General features: G+C 40.2%; 1 protein-coding gene across 1 annotated transcript in view; it reads left to right on the forward strand.

Annotated features, from left to right (window-relative positions):
- The first annotated feature begins 1,429 nt into the window (after positions 1-1,429).
- The window catches only part of LOC124619687 (dipeptidase 1-like), a 315,244-nt gene continuing 300,344 nt past the window's right edge, over positions 1,430-16,329 (forward strand). The window contains exon 1 of the mRNA XM_047146237.1: positions 1,430-1,497. Within this exon, the coding sequence (XP_047002193.1) occupies positions 1,494-1,497 (4 nt within the window). The 5' untranslated portion in view covers positions 1,430-1,493. The remainder of the gene's footprint in view (positions 1,498-16,329) is intronic.

Below are 16,329 nucleotides of genomic sequence, written 5' to 3' on the forward strand. Positions count from 1 at the left end.
ACTTGTTTCACAGTTTTAAAATGGACTAATTCGGACTCACATTGCAGTTCACGAGATGCAACTATCAACTGTGTGTTATGCAGACGCGTAACGCTCTGGCACTGGACACGACAAGATGTATGTAAGCAATGACAAAGCAGAGTGACGTATTTCAGCTCGGAGTAGTGGCATGCTGTTGCAAGGTCTACTTCAGCTGTCCTATGTCGCACAGGTAAGCCGATTATTACGGTCACAATTGATTATTGTGTTGCGTACTTAGAAAAAGTGATTGTCTGTTCAATATTCGTTCAGTGATAAAATAAGTGATATGGTATAGATTCACATGTCATTTAATTCTATGGCTGTCTAAGTATTTTGCATTATAGCTCTAAATATTGAGTTTATTAACCGGTGATATGCTAGATGTATTGGATTGATAAGGACTGAATTTCATTTGCACAATAATGTAGGTAAGTACTTTAAACATAGAAGCTCGATAAGTAGTACAAGTACAGCCACTAGTGAGCATAAAGTTACTTTACGTAAAGAGTCAGATTAAAGTCTGCAGGTCTGACTGATAAGCTAAATTAAAAAAATTCTTCTTTGAAACGTTAGCACGAGTATAAAGGCACAAGCTGAAAAGTTACTCGTTCACACAGATAGGAAAGTTTAAAGCAGAAAACTTTCAAACAGATGAAGAAAGGTGCTCAGGGCAGGACACCTATGAGAAGAGAGATACACTAAAGAAGAAGAAAAGAGCTGGGTAGAGAGGTAATATCAATATGCAAGTCAAGGCGATATATAAAATGTTATGTATTATTTCTTTTTTTAATAGTCAGCCGAAAGTTAATTTAAGAACAGCCCCAGTATTCTGCGGTAGCGCATAAACTAAACGAATAGTAACAAATTCAATACATGGCTCCATATGACTAGGTGGCACATAAGGATAACATATCACTATTTAGAACAAATCAAATTTACATATTTCTTATACAAAAAAAAAATCATATGACAGCATAGCTATAATAGTGAAAGGCCTCGATTATCAATGTGAAACTATGGGGCTCTCAAAATATCCTCTTGCTAAATTCAGGAATGAAAATGAACACACTGAAAAATTGCGCATTATGAAACAAAAAATATGCGTTATTTATTTTGTCTGTCCCTTAAAATTTTCGTCTTTTACAGAAATTTCAAAAAATACAAAAAGGCGCAAACTAAAAATTCTATTGGCCTACGAGGAATCAAAGCTTCTAACTGTCTTTGCTGCTTCGTAACACTTCAGGACAACACTTTACAAGGAGAACGCCCTTTCTACGCAGCTTGATTACAGACATGTTCATTCACGACAGCGGCGACTCGTCTTGACTGCGTGAGCAGCGAGTAACACAGATAAGGCATGCTGGCTGTTTTAACGCTCAGTGCAATTCTTATCAGGTGCCTGAATCCCCCGCGCCGTATAAGCGGCGCCACATCGCCTCACGGCATCAGTTGTTGGCGAAACACCACTCGCGATGGGTGAGTAACTCCGTCGCTACTTGCACCTGTACCTGCTCATCATTCGCTATCCACAACTTATAGGGGTCACGCTGTCTTAAACCATATGCATTCTACTTCTAAAGTGGCTGCCATAGTAACTATTACTCATCGTTTTCTGGGAAACAAGAAGGAAAAGCTGTATTCACAACAGCTGATAGTAGTCCTGTATTAAGATATCAGGTGTGATGCAGCTGGGAACTAATTCGCTTGGTGTCCCACAAGGTTCCATCTTAGGACCCTTAATTCTCCTTGCTTATATTAATAACCGTTCATCGGAAATACTGCCAGATGCCAAGTTCGTTTTGTTTGCAGATGATACAATCGTTACAATAAATATCAATAGCAATGTGATCCACGTAAATAAGTGTTTTAAGTATTTTTCTGTTTGATGATGCTTGGCTATAATACCTAGTTAATTACCACACTTACCTCAGTATATTATGTATATACATGTTTCTGCGAGTTTATTAATGCTTATTAACTGAAAATATGTTTCAGCTTTTTCTAATTTCCAAACGTAAGGGCCATTTCATTTAGAATCTGAGGAAGGAACATTAATATATCACTTTTTTCTTTGTAAAAATGCAACACATATATTTGTTTCATGATGTGTTCCACATTCTTAGGTATCTCTTCACTACGGGTCTATGGAACAAAAAGTACATCTAATCACGAAATGATTGAGTGAAATGGCACAGCAATTAAGACGCTGGACATGCTATTGGGAGCAGAGCGGTTCAGATATCCGCCAAGTCATCAAGCTTCATGATTTCGTGATTTTGGTAAATTCCTTTGATAATCGGGGGCCGACTTTCTTCCTCATCCTCTCCAAACTGGATTTAGGTGTCATTACGTTGTCGTCGAAGGGATAGTAAAAACTGATTTTGTTTTTCACGAAACAAATGGAAAACTTGGTAATAATATCTCTCTACTCTTCCCATAACATTTTCACTACGCCAAAATACATTTCAAATTTGCTGCTTAATCATCAACGCATCAGTCAGTATCTGAAGATCTTTATTGCTATGTCATCGTGCCACAAATGCGAATCTGTAGGAACTGTAGTGCATTAGTAATTATAATTCGTGGAATTAGAGTGATATACATACAGAGTTGCACAATAAAATATGAAGAATTTTGTAAAAACTTGTAATATTACTCCTAATTTTTCTGATATGCGGAGCGAAAATAGAAAAGTTTCTACATGCCAAATCCGAAATTTGTCAGGAGAATCAAACAGCAATGTATCTCTTTTTATACATAACCCTTTTCTATCGAGAAGACTGGAAAGGCGTTCTAAGACTACACAATTACGCTGCCCACCTTATCATTGATAAAAATACTGAGAAAAATTAGAGGACGTTCTAACTGTCATACCAGAAAATTGACTGTGCCAAGTTTTTTTGTTTAAGAGCCATTAATACAGAGCCGCCAGGTTATTACTTGCGATAGTACAAGTACAGAAATGCAGCAAAATTTTAATTAGTAGAATTGGCGTCAACAAAAACCATTCGACATTCCTTTTAAATTTTATACGAGAGAATAACATTATAAAATTCAAGAACAAAATTCTCTCAGCATTGACTTCTGTTTTTTACTCCATTCCCTTTAAACTGTCTGTTGAAGAAGAAATGGCAAGATCGCCAAAGAGTCTTTCTCTTGTACCACTGATAAACATGGCTGGTCTTTCAGATGAAGTACTTCATGGTATAGGTCTGCCACGGTTTATCCTCTTTTGAATACATTGACAAGTTTCCATTTTTCAGTGGAACAGTAAGAATTTTCATATAGTCATTTGACATGGATGAGTGTGGGACTCTTTAATCATACTACATTTGGATCCCTTACACGCCTGAATTAACAACAGTGTTTCAGCAGCATCCTTAAAATCAAAGAAGTTAGTTGTATGCTTTAGAATTACATGGAAGTGGCTCATAACTTCACCTAACTCAACAGGTTTGTGTAAATCTTACGGGACAAAGGCTTTGCTCACCCTTCTTTGTTACTCTCCAATTGTAAAAACTCTGACTCAGCTCCAAATGCTGCGCTTACTCGCCAAAACTTGTAAATCATCTCTTCAAATCACGCCAGGCTAAATGAAGGGTACCCCGACGCATGGCGCTTGGAACTCCATTGGGAAGTACTGTTTGGCACAAAGGTCATGGCCCATCTAGCACTGAATGTCGGAAATATTTTTTCCGTGATTTGGCACTCGCAACACGTCTAGAGACACGCGCCAGAGTACCGACTACACAGTAGCACCGTAAACGCGCACTGCACAAAAAAAAAAAAAAAAAAAAAAAAAAAAATGGTTCAAATGGCTCTGAGCACTAAGGGACTCAACTGCTGTGGTCATCAGTCCCCTAGAACTTAGAACTACTTAAACCTAACTAACCTAAGGACATCACACACATCCACGCCCGAAGAAGGATTCGAACCTGCGACCGTAGCAGTCGCACGCTTCCGGACTGCGCGCCTATAACCACGAGACCACCGCGGCCGGCTGCAAAAAAAAAAAAAAAAAAAAAAAAAAGCATTTAGAACGTTTCCCTCTTCCACTCTTTGTATAAAGATTGAACCCCTGATGAGGAAGCTGTGACGTCGTAATACACAATGGCATAGAAAAACCTTATCGAAAAGATAACAGTCAGATTTTACTATTATATTGTCCATTTATATCACTGTCGCGGCCAACAATTGCCAGACTGGCTACCGTGAAATTCACGAAACAAATCATGACTGAATATTTGCTTGCGGAAATGCTAAAATCAGTTTTGTACTTACGTAAGACAGATCTTTACGAGGCTGGTGATAATTCTTAGTACTTTCACAAAGATTGTGAATTGACCACAATGATTTGAAATGCATGAGTGGACGGGGATAACGTCAACGGAGATGCAACGGTACGAAATGATATAGGTATAAACCGCCCATATAAGTTGAAACCGCCATGTAATTAACATGCAATGAAATTTAAATATTCGATAGACCGGTACACTTTAAAATCTGTGACGAACCAGTACACGTCTCCGGATTTTAATTTCACCAACAAGAAACGACTGGAAAACACTGAAGCATGCAAAGTACAAAACAGAATTTTTTTTTACCCTCTCGACCAGTCTTACAGAAGGATTGCAGTATAATAAAGAGATGTGAGAAATTTTGTTTTAGAATTAGTCGAGCTCGTGGGAGCATGAATAACTCATGTGACAGCTGTAGCAGCAAGTAAATCAAATTTGGTAGCCAGCTCACATTTGCGTGCAAAATAGAGTGTGGTGGCACTTTTTAGTTAATTATTTTTATGATAGTTCATTTACACATTTTCTACTAAAATAGTGTGGAACAAGATAATTTACAGACAATGGCTCTGTAAAGATTAAAGATAAGCGCGAGGCTTGATAGAGCATCCCAAACGCAAATTAACGTGAATAATGCATGTATATTCCTCAGTTATATTAACATATATGTTAATAAAGGAAAAGCACCAGTTTGCTTTTGTTCTACAATATTATTTTTATTGCTAACTGGTTTTCGGCTTTCAAGGCCATCTTCAGACATTTACTGAGTATTATCACCAAAGAAGTTAAATGTTAGCAGACAACATTGGAAGAGAAGTAACACATCTAGAATGAAGTGGAAACATACAGTGAGTAACGTCTTTGCAATGAAATAGTAAAAACTGAACAGTACATAAATAACAATGGAGTTGACAGGAAAACCTTTAGCACAAAATAGGAATAGCATGCCTACATAACAGTTTCTATTAATAAACAAAACTAATAAAATAAGATAAAATTAGTACTAGACAAGGCTGCATCAAGAGGTATGAAACATGGAGAGTGATACACAACCAATTAAAAAAAGAAGAGACAGTTGTAAATGTAAATACAGAATACACGAGGAACTTAAGCAATATCAATAAGATAAACAGAAATTAGTAAATGCAGGAAAGCTGAGGTGTTTGAGGGAACCTACAGTTTGAGAGTGTGATGGTACTGCATTTTAACATTAACATTATAATCAAAGCAGTGGCTGTATACCAGTTTACATTAAATAAATGAGCAAAGTAAAATATGAACAGTATTTGATGAGACATCTACAAGGGGAGTTAAACATGGACAGTAATACAAGTACAAGTTAAAAGCAAACCCTTAACTATTGAAACTACAGCATATGTGGAATACAAAGACAACTGCAACAAATAAAACAACTTAATGACTACAGGAAAATGGGAATATGTAGAAAGAGAGATTGTGGGAAGTAATGAACAACAAAGATGATTATATGAAGTTTAGGAGAGGGGAAGTGTTGAGTTGTGTCTAGTCATTTAGGATGAGATCTGGACTGTGAGCAAGATGTTTGTTAATTTCCAGGGCTTCCAGCAGGTTGAGTTTATGGCCTTTGTTTGCTAAGTGAAGTACATGGGACACTGGCTGGTAGTTGTGACTCTCACTCAGTACATGCTCAGCAAATGCAGAGTCTGAATTCTGCAACCTCCAGCTGCGTTCATGTTCAGCCAGCCTAGTTGATATGTCTCTGCCTGACTGACCAATGTAAAATTTGTCACAATCAGAACAGGTGATTTTGTATACCCCACTGTTGGCTAATAACTGGATCTTGTCTTTGCTATTAAAAACACACTGGGGTGTAGTGTTCCTGACATAGTAGGAAACCCTATACTTGCAGGACTTCAGTGCTTTGGCTACAGTCTGTGATACCTGACCTAGAAATGGTAGAGTACACCATTTCTTGCAGACAGTGGATTGGGAAGCAGGTGGGGCATAGAGGAGGGATATAATTTTCCGTTTTTGTTTTCTGTGCAAGATCTGGTCAATAAGAACTGGATTGTAGCCATTGGCTGAGGCAATAAAATTTATTGTATCTAACTCTGGTTTAAAATCATCTTTGGACATGGGGATGGATATGAGACGGTGTACCATTCAGTGGAAAGCTGCATGTTTGTGAGCTATGGGATGTTGTGAGCAAGAAGGTATTACTGTGTCTGTAGTTGTTGTTTTTCTGTAAATTTTGAAATAATGAGTGTGTGTACTGATGTCAATGGTGAGATCTAAGAAGTTTGCCAATTTCCATAGTGAACTGGATATTTTCATGTTGACTGTTTAGGTTTTTCAAGAATGTGTTGAGTTGTCTTGTAGTACCAGTCCACATACACAGGACATCATCTACATATCTAAACCAGTATTTGATGTTTGCACTCAGAGGTTCTGTTTTTAGTATATTTTGTTCAAAATGGTCGATAAATATTTCAGCCAACAGTGGACTAAGAGGGGACATATATGCTGTTATAATTACGTTGAGTCTACTTGACTACCTCTAACACTCAGATAACAACTGCACTGTCAGCTGAAATGTAGATCTGCATTAAAAGGATACACCGTATTACGACCGATGCTAACCCTCTTTCTGTCCTGAATTTTGTTGTTGTTGTCGTTGTGGTGGTGGTGTCATTGCGAAAACAGGTTTCGTACAGTCTCCAAGCTAGTCTGTCCTGTACCGAGTTCTTCATCCTTGCCTGAATATTGTGACCTAAGTTCTTCTGACGTCAACGTTGGACCAGTCTACAATTTTCTCTCTCCTGCACATCACTCCTTTACTATACTGAGACTTCCTAGTTTCATGCAAATGTTTCCTATCGAGCAATCCCTTTTTTTAGTCAAGATGAGTCATACATTTTTTTTTCTCGACATACGATCCAGTACCTTGTCTTTAGTCAACTGACCTATCTAATTATCTACATTCCTTTATAGTACCACTGTAAAAGTTTATACTCTATTCTTATCCGGGCCGTCTATGGTCCACGTTCCACTTTCGTACAAGGCTACACACCCGACAAAACTTTTCAGAATAGATTTTCCAACATTTAATTTTATACATCATGTTAATAATATACATCTTTTCTCGGAAACGACTTTCTTGCTTTTAGCAGTCTAGGTTTTCAACACACTCTACTCCTGCCATCATCATTTGTTTTGCTGCCCACATAGCAAATCTCTCGCACTACTTTGTGTCATTTCCTAATTTAATTCCCTCAGCATTGCTTCATTTAATGCTACTACAGTCCATTACCACTTTTATTAATGTATAGCTTATAGCCTGTTTTGAAGTCACTACGTATCCTTTTAACAAATCTCCCAACTCCTCCACCATCTCTAAAAGAATTACAATGTTATCGGCAAACTTCATTGTTCTGTTTGTCCTCCCTCTGGTATAATTCTCATAATATTTTTGTACAGATTGGTTAACATTAGTGACAACCTACAACTCTGTCTCCTGTATTTTTATTCCTGCTACCTTCATAATTTCAAAGAGTCTGTTCCAGTGCACACTGTTAATAGCTTTCTCTACATTTACAAATTTTATAAAAGTAGGTTCGTTCTTCTTCATTATATCTTCCAAAATAAGTTGTAGGGTCATTACTGTCTCTTGTGTTTGCACAGTTCTCCGGATGGCAAAACGACCTTCCCAAAGATCGGCTTCTACTAGTCTCTCCATTCCCCTGTAAATAATTTATTTCGATATTGTACAACAGTAACTGATTAAAGTGTAATACAAATACTTATCAGTACCTGCCTTCTATGGGACTGGAAAAATTACATTCCTCTTAAAAGTGTGTGAGTACTTCGTATAACATTCGGGTCAGGTGGAACAGTTTTGCCATACTTCATTCTCTCAGGGGTCTCAATAACCTGGAGTGAATGTCGTCTACTCCAGCTGACTTGTTTTGACTTATGTCTTTCATTGCTCTGTCAGATCTTTTTCATTGTGTTGTACCTCCCATCTCACCTACTTCCTCTTCCCTTTTCATCCCTTTCTGTAACATTACCTTCACGTTTGTTGCGCTTGTACTACATTTTTTATAATCCTTCGAACCTTCAGATTTCGTTTTTATTTAGTTCAAACGGTTCAAATGGCTCTGAGCACTATGGGACTTAACATCTGAGGTCATCAGTCCTCTAGACTTAGAACTACTTAAACCTAACTAACCTAAGGACATCACACACATCCATGTCCGAGGCAGGATTCGAACCTGCGACCGTAACAGCAGCGTGGTTCCGGTTCAAAAATGAATGGTTCAAATAGCTCTGAGCACTATGGGAATTAACATCTGAGGTCATCAGTCCCCAAGAACTTAGAACTACTTAAACCTAACTAACATAAGGACATCACACACATCCCTGCCCGCGGCAAGATTCGAACGTGCGACTGTAGCGGTCGCGCGGTTCCGGACAGAAGCGCCTAGAACCGCTCGGCCACAAGGGCCGGCTTTTATTTGGTACTGGCTTGCTATCTGAGCTCTTGGAATTCATACAGTCGTTACTCATTTCTTAAAAGGTGTCTTTAAACTACCCAAGAGCGGCATCTATCTCCGGAATAGTCCTACAGACTTCAACTGCTTTGAAATTCTATCTTTCCATTGTGCACTTTCTGACAGCGAATTTTTAATCACCTCTACACCCGTTTGCCAGTTTCATTTTAAGTAATGGCTCTGAGCACTATGGGACTTAACATCTGTGGTCATCAGTCCCCTAGAACTTAGAACTACTTAAACCTAACTAACCTAAGGACATCACACACATCCATGCCCGAGGCAGGATTCGAACCTGCGACCGTAGCAGTCGCGCGGTTCCGGACTGAGCGCCTAGAATCGCTAGACCACCGCGGCCGGCTCATTTTAAGTAATTCTTTGTTTCCTTACATCAGTAAGATTCAATATCTAGTATGTTACCCAAGGATTTCTGTTTGCCCTTTTGATTGTGAACTGCCTTCACTGTTCTATCCATCAATGCTATCCAGTCTTATTCTATTGCATTCGATTCTCCTCTTCTCTCAATCGTTATCTAACGATCCTCTGAAACCTTCAACAACAATTTGAACTTTCAAGTAATCCATCCCTCACGCCCTTGATTATCTCTGTTCTGGAAATTTCTTCACATAGCAATTCGTTACAGCCAGATTCCACGTCTAGTCTTTTAAATGTTTAGTAATTGAAAATATGGTTTTAAGTTCTGTCTTACCATTATATAATGTACCTAAATAATTAATTTATACACGATAACTTTGGATGTGCCTCATGGCAGAGGATTAAATTTCTAATAGGAGGGCGTGCTGAAAAGTAATTCCTCTGAATTTTTTGTTCTGTTCTCTGTATGTGTTGATGTATTCCAAGTCACTTATATTAGTAGGTCGACATTCTCGCTTCGCTGACGCAAATCGCAACCGTCTGCCGGTAAAGGGCACCGAATTGTAGCTTGTAACATGGCGGTGTGTAATGCTAGTATGTCGGAGCACTAGAAACAGCGTGACGTAAGCGAGTTTCTGACAGCAGAATTCGTGCCCACAACTGATATCCTTAGACGAATAAAATCTGTGTGCGGTGACGGCTGTATCTACATTAGCAATGTGCAGCATCTGGTTGCTCGTGCTTGTAATGAAGGAAACGTTTGTGCTAAGTTCAGTGTAAGTGACAAAGCTCGCAGTGTTTCGAAAACTTAAAGAGCACGTTCTAGGACTTCATTAGTGATGAAGCGATGCAAGAAGAGATGCGGTTGTGGCTTCGTGAACAAAATCAAAACATTCTACAGTGACGGTATCAACAAACTGGTCTCTAGTTGTCAGAACGCTCTCGTCTCCATGGTGGCCATGTTGGGAAATAATTATGTTGAAATGAAGAATAAAAGTGTAGAAGGGGTTGGAGTTTGTTTTATTTAGAAGGCTTTAAGAGTTTTTACACCAAAAAATTGGGAGACATTACATTCCAATTCGCACGCATGGAAAAATAGCAGTCACCCACTTCGTTGGTTACTGTATTTCTTAAAGTAATCATCCGAAATCATCTTGTGTCTCTGTGTGTTTGTAGGCAGACAACAACCTATCACGATTCTTGAGAACCACCGTAGATTACGCATCGCATGGAAAAATAGCAGTCACCCACTTCGTTGGTTACTGTATTTCTTAAAGTAATCATCCGAAATCATCTTGTGTCTCTGTGTGTTTGTAGGCAGACAACAACCTATCACGATTCTTGAGAACCACCGTAGATTACGCATCTCCATGAAGGTACTGCAGCGCTCAGAATGTAACGGAGCTGTCTAACAGGAAGATTAAACTGTCCATAAGTTATGTCGGAATGACTACTTTAAATAATGAAGCTAAATTTTGGACGAAACACTCTACAAAAGCTGCTCAATTTTTTTTAATTTTTTTTTTTACGTTTATTGTAACGCTTTTGTCACGTGAAAGAAAATTAATACACTGAGCTCTTACTGACAGTTTAGTGTCATGGAAATCCATCACATACAACAAAGTTTTAAAGTTTTTTCAACGGATTATTTGAAGAATTGCAGGAAAACTTTTTGAAGTTCACTACGAGTTTAGAGCAGGGTCCGGTCGGAATACTGAAATTAAGCGCTTTCGCGCTTGGCTAGCGGTTAGATGGGTCACTGCCCGGGCCTGGATAGCGGAGTGCACTCAGCCCTTGTGAGGCCGATTGCGGACCTACTTGACTGAGAAGTAGCAGCTCCGAACACGAAAGCTGACACCGGCCGGCAGACAGGTGTGATGACCACATTCCCCTCCATATCCGTATCCAGCTACGCCTATCGACTGAGGATGACACAGCGGCCGGTCGGTACCATTGAGCCTTCCGAGACCTGTTCGGATGGAGTTAAAAAACGCATTACAGAATCAAATCTGATTTTCTGCTTGATAACGGGGAAAAGAGATAAAGGGAAAAAAATGTTTGGACCTAGAGATAACCTCCCACGTAAAGTAATAGTAAATATTGTCTGTAATGACGTGGCATAGAGGTCTTTCCTCCAAATTCAATTCCTTTTCTCTATATCTACAATTCAGTCTATCCCCATAATCTTCTGGATACTTCTAGTACAACTTCTCCAAAGCTTAGGATATTTTCTTGTCTCTACTGTTCGTTGCCCAAGTTTCACTTGAACATAAGGTTCACCTCAAACAAATGTTTCCAAGAAAGGTTTTCTAGCAGAGAAAATTATATTCTGTAGCATTTCTCTCTTTTCCAGGAACTTTTATCTTGCAGGTAGCAAACAACATTCTGTATTCTATCTATTTCTGCCATCATCAGTTATTTCGCTGAATTTTCTCCACAATGGATGCAGTTGAACTCAGTGACAGTTCCGTTACAGAGTGTAGAATAATATTCACCTTGAAACTTGCTGGTAGATTAAAACTGTGTGCCGGACCGAGACTCGAACTCGGGACCTTTGCCTTTCACGGGCAAGTGCTCTACGATCTGAGCTACCCAAGCACGACCCACACCACGTCCTCACAGCTTTACTTCTGCCAGTACCTCGTCTCCTCCCTTCCAAATTTTACAGAAGCTCTCCTGCGAACCTTTCAGAACTAGCACTCCTGAAAGAAAGGATATTGCGGAGACATGGCTTAGCCACAGCCTGGAGAATGTTTCCAGAATGAGAAATTCACTCTGATTATTTTGCTGTTCAAATGGCAAAACTCTCATTTCCGCAATGTTGTGAACGTTCCTTGTTAATACAAAGAGGGGATCGAGTCTAAGAATTGCTTTTCTTTTGGTAAAGTAATGTGACAGCGTTGAACTCTCAGTTCGTTAATAATTATTTATCCCCTTTCCTTCGGGTAATAGATGGTTTCCGAGAAGGTTATTGTTGTAATAACATTTTTTATAAAATAAGTGCACGTTATACTAACTTCTGAAGACAGGTTTTTATACAGGTTTCAGGTTTCACATGCGAAAGTAGAACAACTTTTTTTTTTTTTTTTTTTTTTTTTTTTTTTTTTTTTTTTTTTTTTTTTTTTTTTTAGCCTGAGCTCGAAACTGAGATATAGTAGTGATACCGGTTATTCAATATGTGATTGCTATTTGTGAACCACTCACTATGGTTGGAGCAAGTCGTTCTCCTGCGTAGGTTGTTTTTATTGAAAGATAATCACTCTACTTAATTACGTCTCCTTGGGTATTTTCAAGTTACCTCTATTACTTACATCACAGTAAAAAACTGCAAGCATATGGCATCTTAAATTCCATTTGTGTAGAGGAAGCAACATCTGCTGGCATCCTTGACAACGGTTTTACGTCATACATTCCTTATATAAACTAGTGGCACGACAATTGCCCGAGTCCTACCTATGCTATCCGGATACTAGAGAGCTCTCTACATTTTAAGAAAACAAAAAAAAATATATTAAAAGTGTTAAAACTTTAAAGTCTAAAATCAATAAAATAAACCGTTGTGTCACCAAGCACCATTAGTTTATATAAAGAATGTATGACTTATAACCCACGTTCCTTTTGGGATTTTATGAAAATGCTCTTCCTCTCACCATTAAACTTTTCCAGGTGGTGGAGGGGTGTACGTTGTTGTTTGAAGGCTTCTAGTCGTCCAGAGTGGCCGTGCGGTTCTAGGCGCTGTAGTCTGGAACCGAGCGACCGCTACGGTCGCAGGTTCGAATCCTGCCTCGGGCATGGATGTGTGTGATGTCCTTAGGTTAGTTAGGTTTAATTGGTTCTAAGTTCTAGGCGACTGATGACCCCAGAAGTTAAGTCGCATAGTGCTCAGAGCCATTTGAACCATTTTTGAAGGCTTCTATTTGGGCAATCATGATGCACGAGTATCAGTTGGCTGTAATTCGATAGGTGGATGGCTGCCGCCGATGTGGTTGCCGTTGGGTTTAACAGATAGCTCCTAAGACGTTTGTGTACGAGAGCTGATCATAGGGTTTTAGTTTATGACGGATAATGTTGGTCATATTTAATTTGGTGGTATTCTTATAGAGATTAGAGAGGTTGAAAGGTTTATTCATGAAGGAACTCCCTCCCCACCCCCCTATTATTTATTTTATATTGACATATGGTTTGAGATGTGCTTAGTGCCACTACTGGCTATAGGCACAGTATGGCAATGTAACAAATTTTGGAGTTTTTTTAAAAAAAAAAATCTTTTAGTGTTAACGTGTACGGAAGTACTATTCCGATTGCTAGTCGTAATTACACCCGGTCAGATGTTAAATTCTGAGTATATTATTATTAAATAACATGTGAACGCATGGAGCACATAACCATGCAGTGCCCCCTACCGAGGGCGTTTCGCTACTAGTTGACTTGTTCAGCGTCAGTATGCGCTCTGCTTCAAGATTGCTTGTGCCGCACTCATATGTTATTCGACACTTTCTTTGAGTTGTCAAGATTGTACGGCTGGTTGCTAGGAAGGAGCTGAAGTTCGTGGTATGTAACTCATATGACCAGATCTCATTTTCTGTGAAGTTGAGACGTGTTGAGTGTGCTGTTCACTTATGTTTTGTACTTTTTTGTAATAGATGTCTGAAGATGGGTGTAATCCCGAAACGCATAACATGTTCCTATAAAAGAGTGAATTGAACACCTCGTGACTTTATTGCGATTGTGCAGCACTGGTTGCCAATTATTGTCTTGACAACGGTTTTATACAACCATCGTACTCTGGTGTGCAATACTTAAGGACGAAAAGATCTTTCATATGATGTGTCAATGCCAAGCAACATAGCTCACTGAAACTAGCACCGATCATAGGAAGAACTGCAACAGTACAGTTCAGAAGGTAAGTGACAGAAATACATAGTGAGACGAACAGAACCTGCACTTTTATTCAAAGATATTAACCCCACTGAATCAGTCGCGATTCAGGTTGGTCGCCTGGCCATTGCAGTAGTGTGTGTGATCACCGCGGATGTGTCTTCCCAGGCTGGCGAGAGGGTTGATACGTTCTTGTGGTTGGACGTTCCATTCTCCCACCAACGCTGTAACATCTCCTGAACGGTTCTTGGTTCATGCAGACGAGCTGCAGCACGTTCCCCCAACGAATCCCACACATGTTGGGATTTGTCAGGGGAACGAGCAGGTCAGTCCATTCGTCAAATATCCTCTTATTCCAAGATCTTCTCCACCTGCGCAGATCGATGCGGCCATGTACTGTCATCCATAAAAACGAAGTCAGGGACGAATGGACCCCTGAAAACCGGCAAATGGGGAAGGATTACAGTGTCACTTGCTAGTCATTACGCCAGTGCAACATGGTGCCTTCCTACATTAAAACACCTGGACCACCAAAACGATCAAGCTAGACAACGCTAGGAGTACCCTCCTACCGCAAGAGTTGCTAAGACGTAGTGCACCCAGAAACATTGCCGAGAATTATGGATTTTAGAGGTACTATGGTGTGGAGAGACATAATTTTTCATGGGTGTACTGACCTCAAATACACACATCGAAAAAAGGTTCGTATCACGCCGGTTCCCAGAACACCTGAAGATAGACGTTGACTGTGGGTATTGTGTCACAGACGCAGTCCCTTTCACTACTCAGAGATGTCACTAAAGCCACTCAAATATGTAAACAACCATGCATGAGCAGCGTCTATTAGACGGAGGGGGTCCGGCAGCCGATCAGTTCCAATGTCATTCCACCAGGAAGGAGGTGTACGGCTGTGTTGTCCGTAGTTCAACCATGCCTAGACGGTCAATACCGCAGTTCGATCACTTCCGCGTTGTTACTTTGTACCAGGAAGGGCTCTCAACAAGGGAAGTGTCCAGGCGTCTCGGAGTGAACCAAAGCGATGTTGTTCGGACATGAAGGAGATACAGAGAAACAGGACCTGTCGATGAGATGCCTCACTCCGGCCGTCCTAGGGCTACTACTGCATTGGATGACCGCTACCTACGGATTATGGCTCGGAGGAACCCTGACAGCAACGCCGCCATGTTGAATAATGCTTTCCGTGCAGCCACAGGACGTCGTGTTACGACTCAAACTGTGCGCAACAGGCTGCACGATGCGCCACTTCACTCCCGATGTCCAAGGCGAGGTCAATCTTTGCAACCACGACACCATGCAGCGCGGTACACATGGGACCAACAACGTGCCGAATGGACTGATGAGTGTCGGAAATGTGTTTGGAGTGAACCCGGTCAGGCTGATTGCCTTAGATACACTGTCCATCGAGTGCAGCAAGGTGGAGGTTCCCTGCTGTTTTGGGGTGGCATTATGTGGGGCGGACGTACGCCGCTGGTGGTCATGGAAGGCGCCGTAACGGCTGTGCGGTACGTGAATGACATCCTCTGGCCGATAGTGCAACCATATCGGCAGCATATTGGCGAGGCATTCGTCTTTATGGACGGCAATTCGCGCCCCCGTCGTGCACATCTTGTGAATGACCTCCTTCAGGATAATGACATCGCTCGAATAGAATGGCCAGCATGTTCTCCATGCCATTTCTGTTGGTCTCATTGTTTATGTTTTTCAGATACCTTCTGAATTATATTGTGGCAGTTCTTTCTATGTAAGGTCCTAGTTTCATCCAGCTATGTTACTTGACAGTGTCACATCTTACAGAAACTACTTCCACCCTTACGTTTTGCATATCAGTGTAGTTAACGACACATCCATTATAGATGTGAAGTCAGTATGTATGAAGAGAAAATTTGCGACTCTTATGTGGGTTTTGTCACTATTTCAGCGTGCACCACATTAAAATACATTTATGTTACATTTGAAATGAAATAACACATGGCGCGGTCAACGGCTTAAAATCAGACTACCACACGTTGACCGCGACATGCGAAGTTGTGTTTGAAATGTGAAACTAATGTATTTTAATGTGGTGTATGTGGTGAAATCCGCAAATGGGTCGCAAATGTTCTCTTTTTACGCACGGGCTTCACATCTAAGATGTGCCCATAACTGCCACGGTTGTAACAAATCATTAAGGACGCCATCATATGTTGCTCCGTCCATACAGATATGTGGAA

This window comes from Schistocerca americana, chromosome 6 (genome assembly GCF_021461395.2).
Source record: "Schistocerca americana isolate TAMUIC-IGC-003095 chromosome 6, iqSchAmer2.1, whole genome shotgun sequence".
NCBI classification, from domain to species: domain Eukaryota; kingdom Metazoa; phylum Arthropoda; class Insecta; order Orthoptera; family Acrididae; genus Schistocerca; species Schistocerca americana.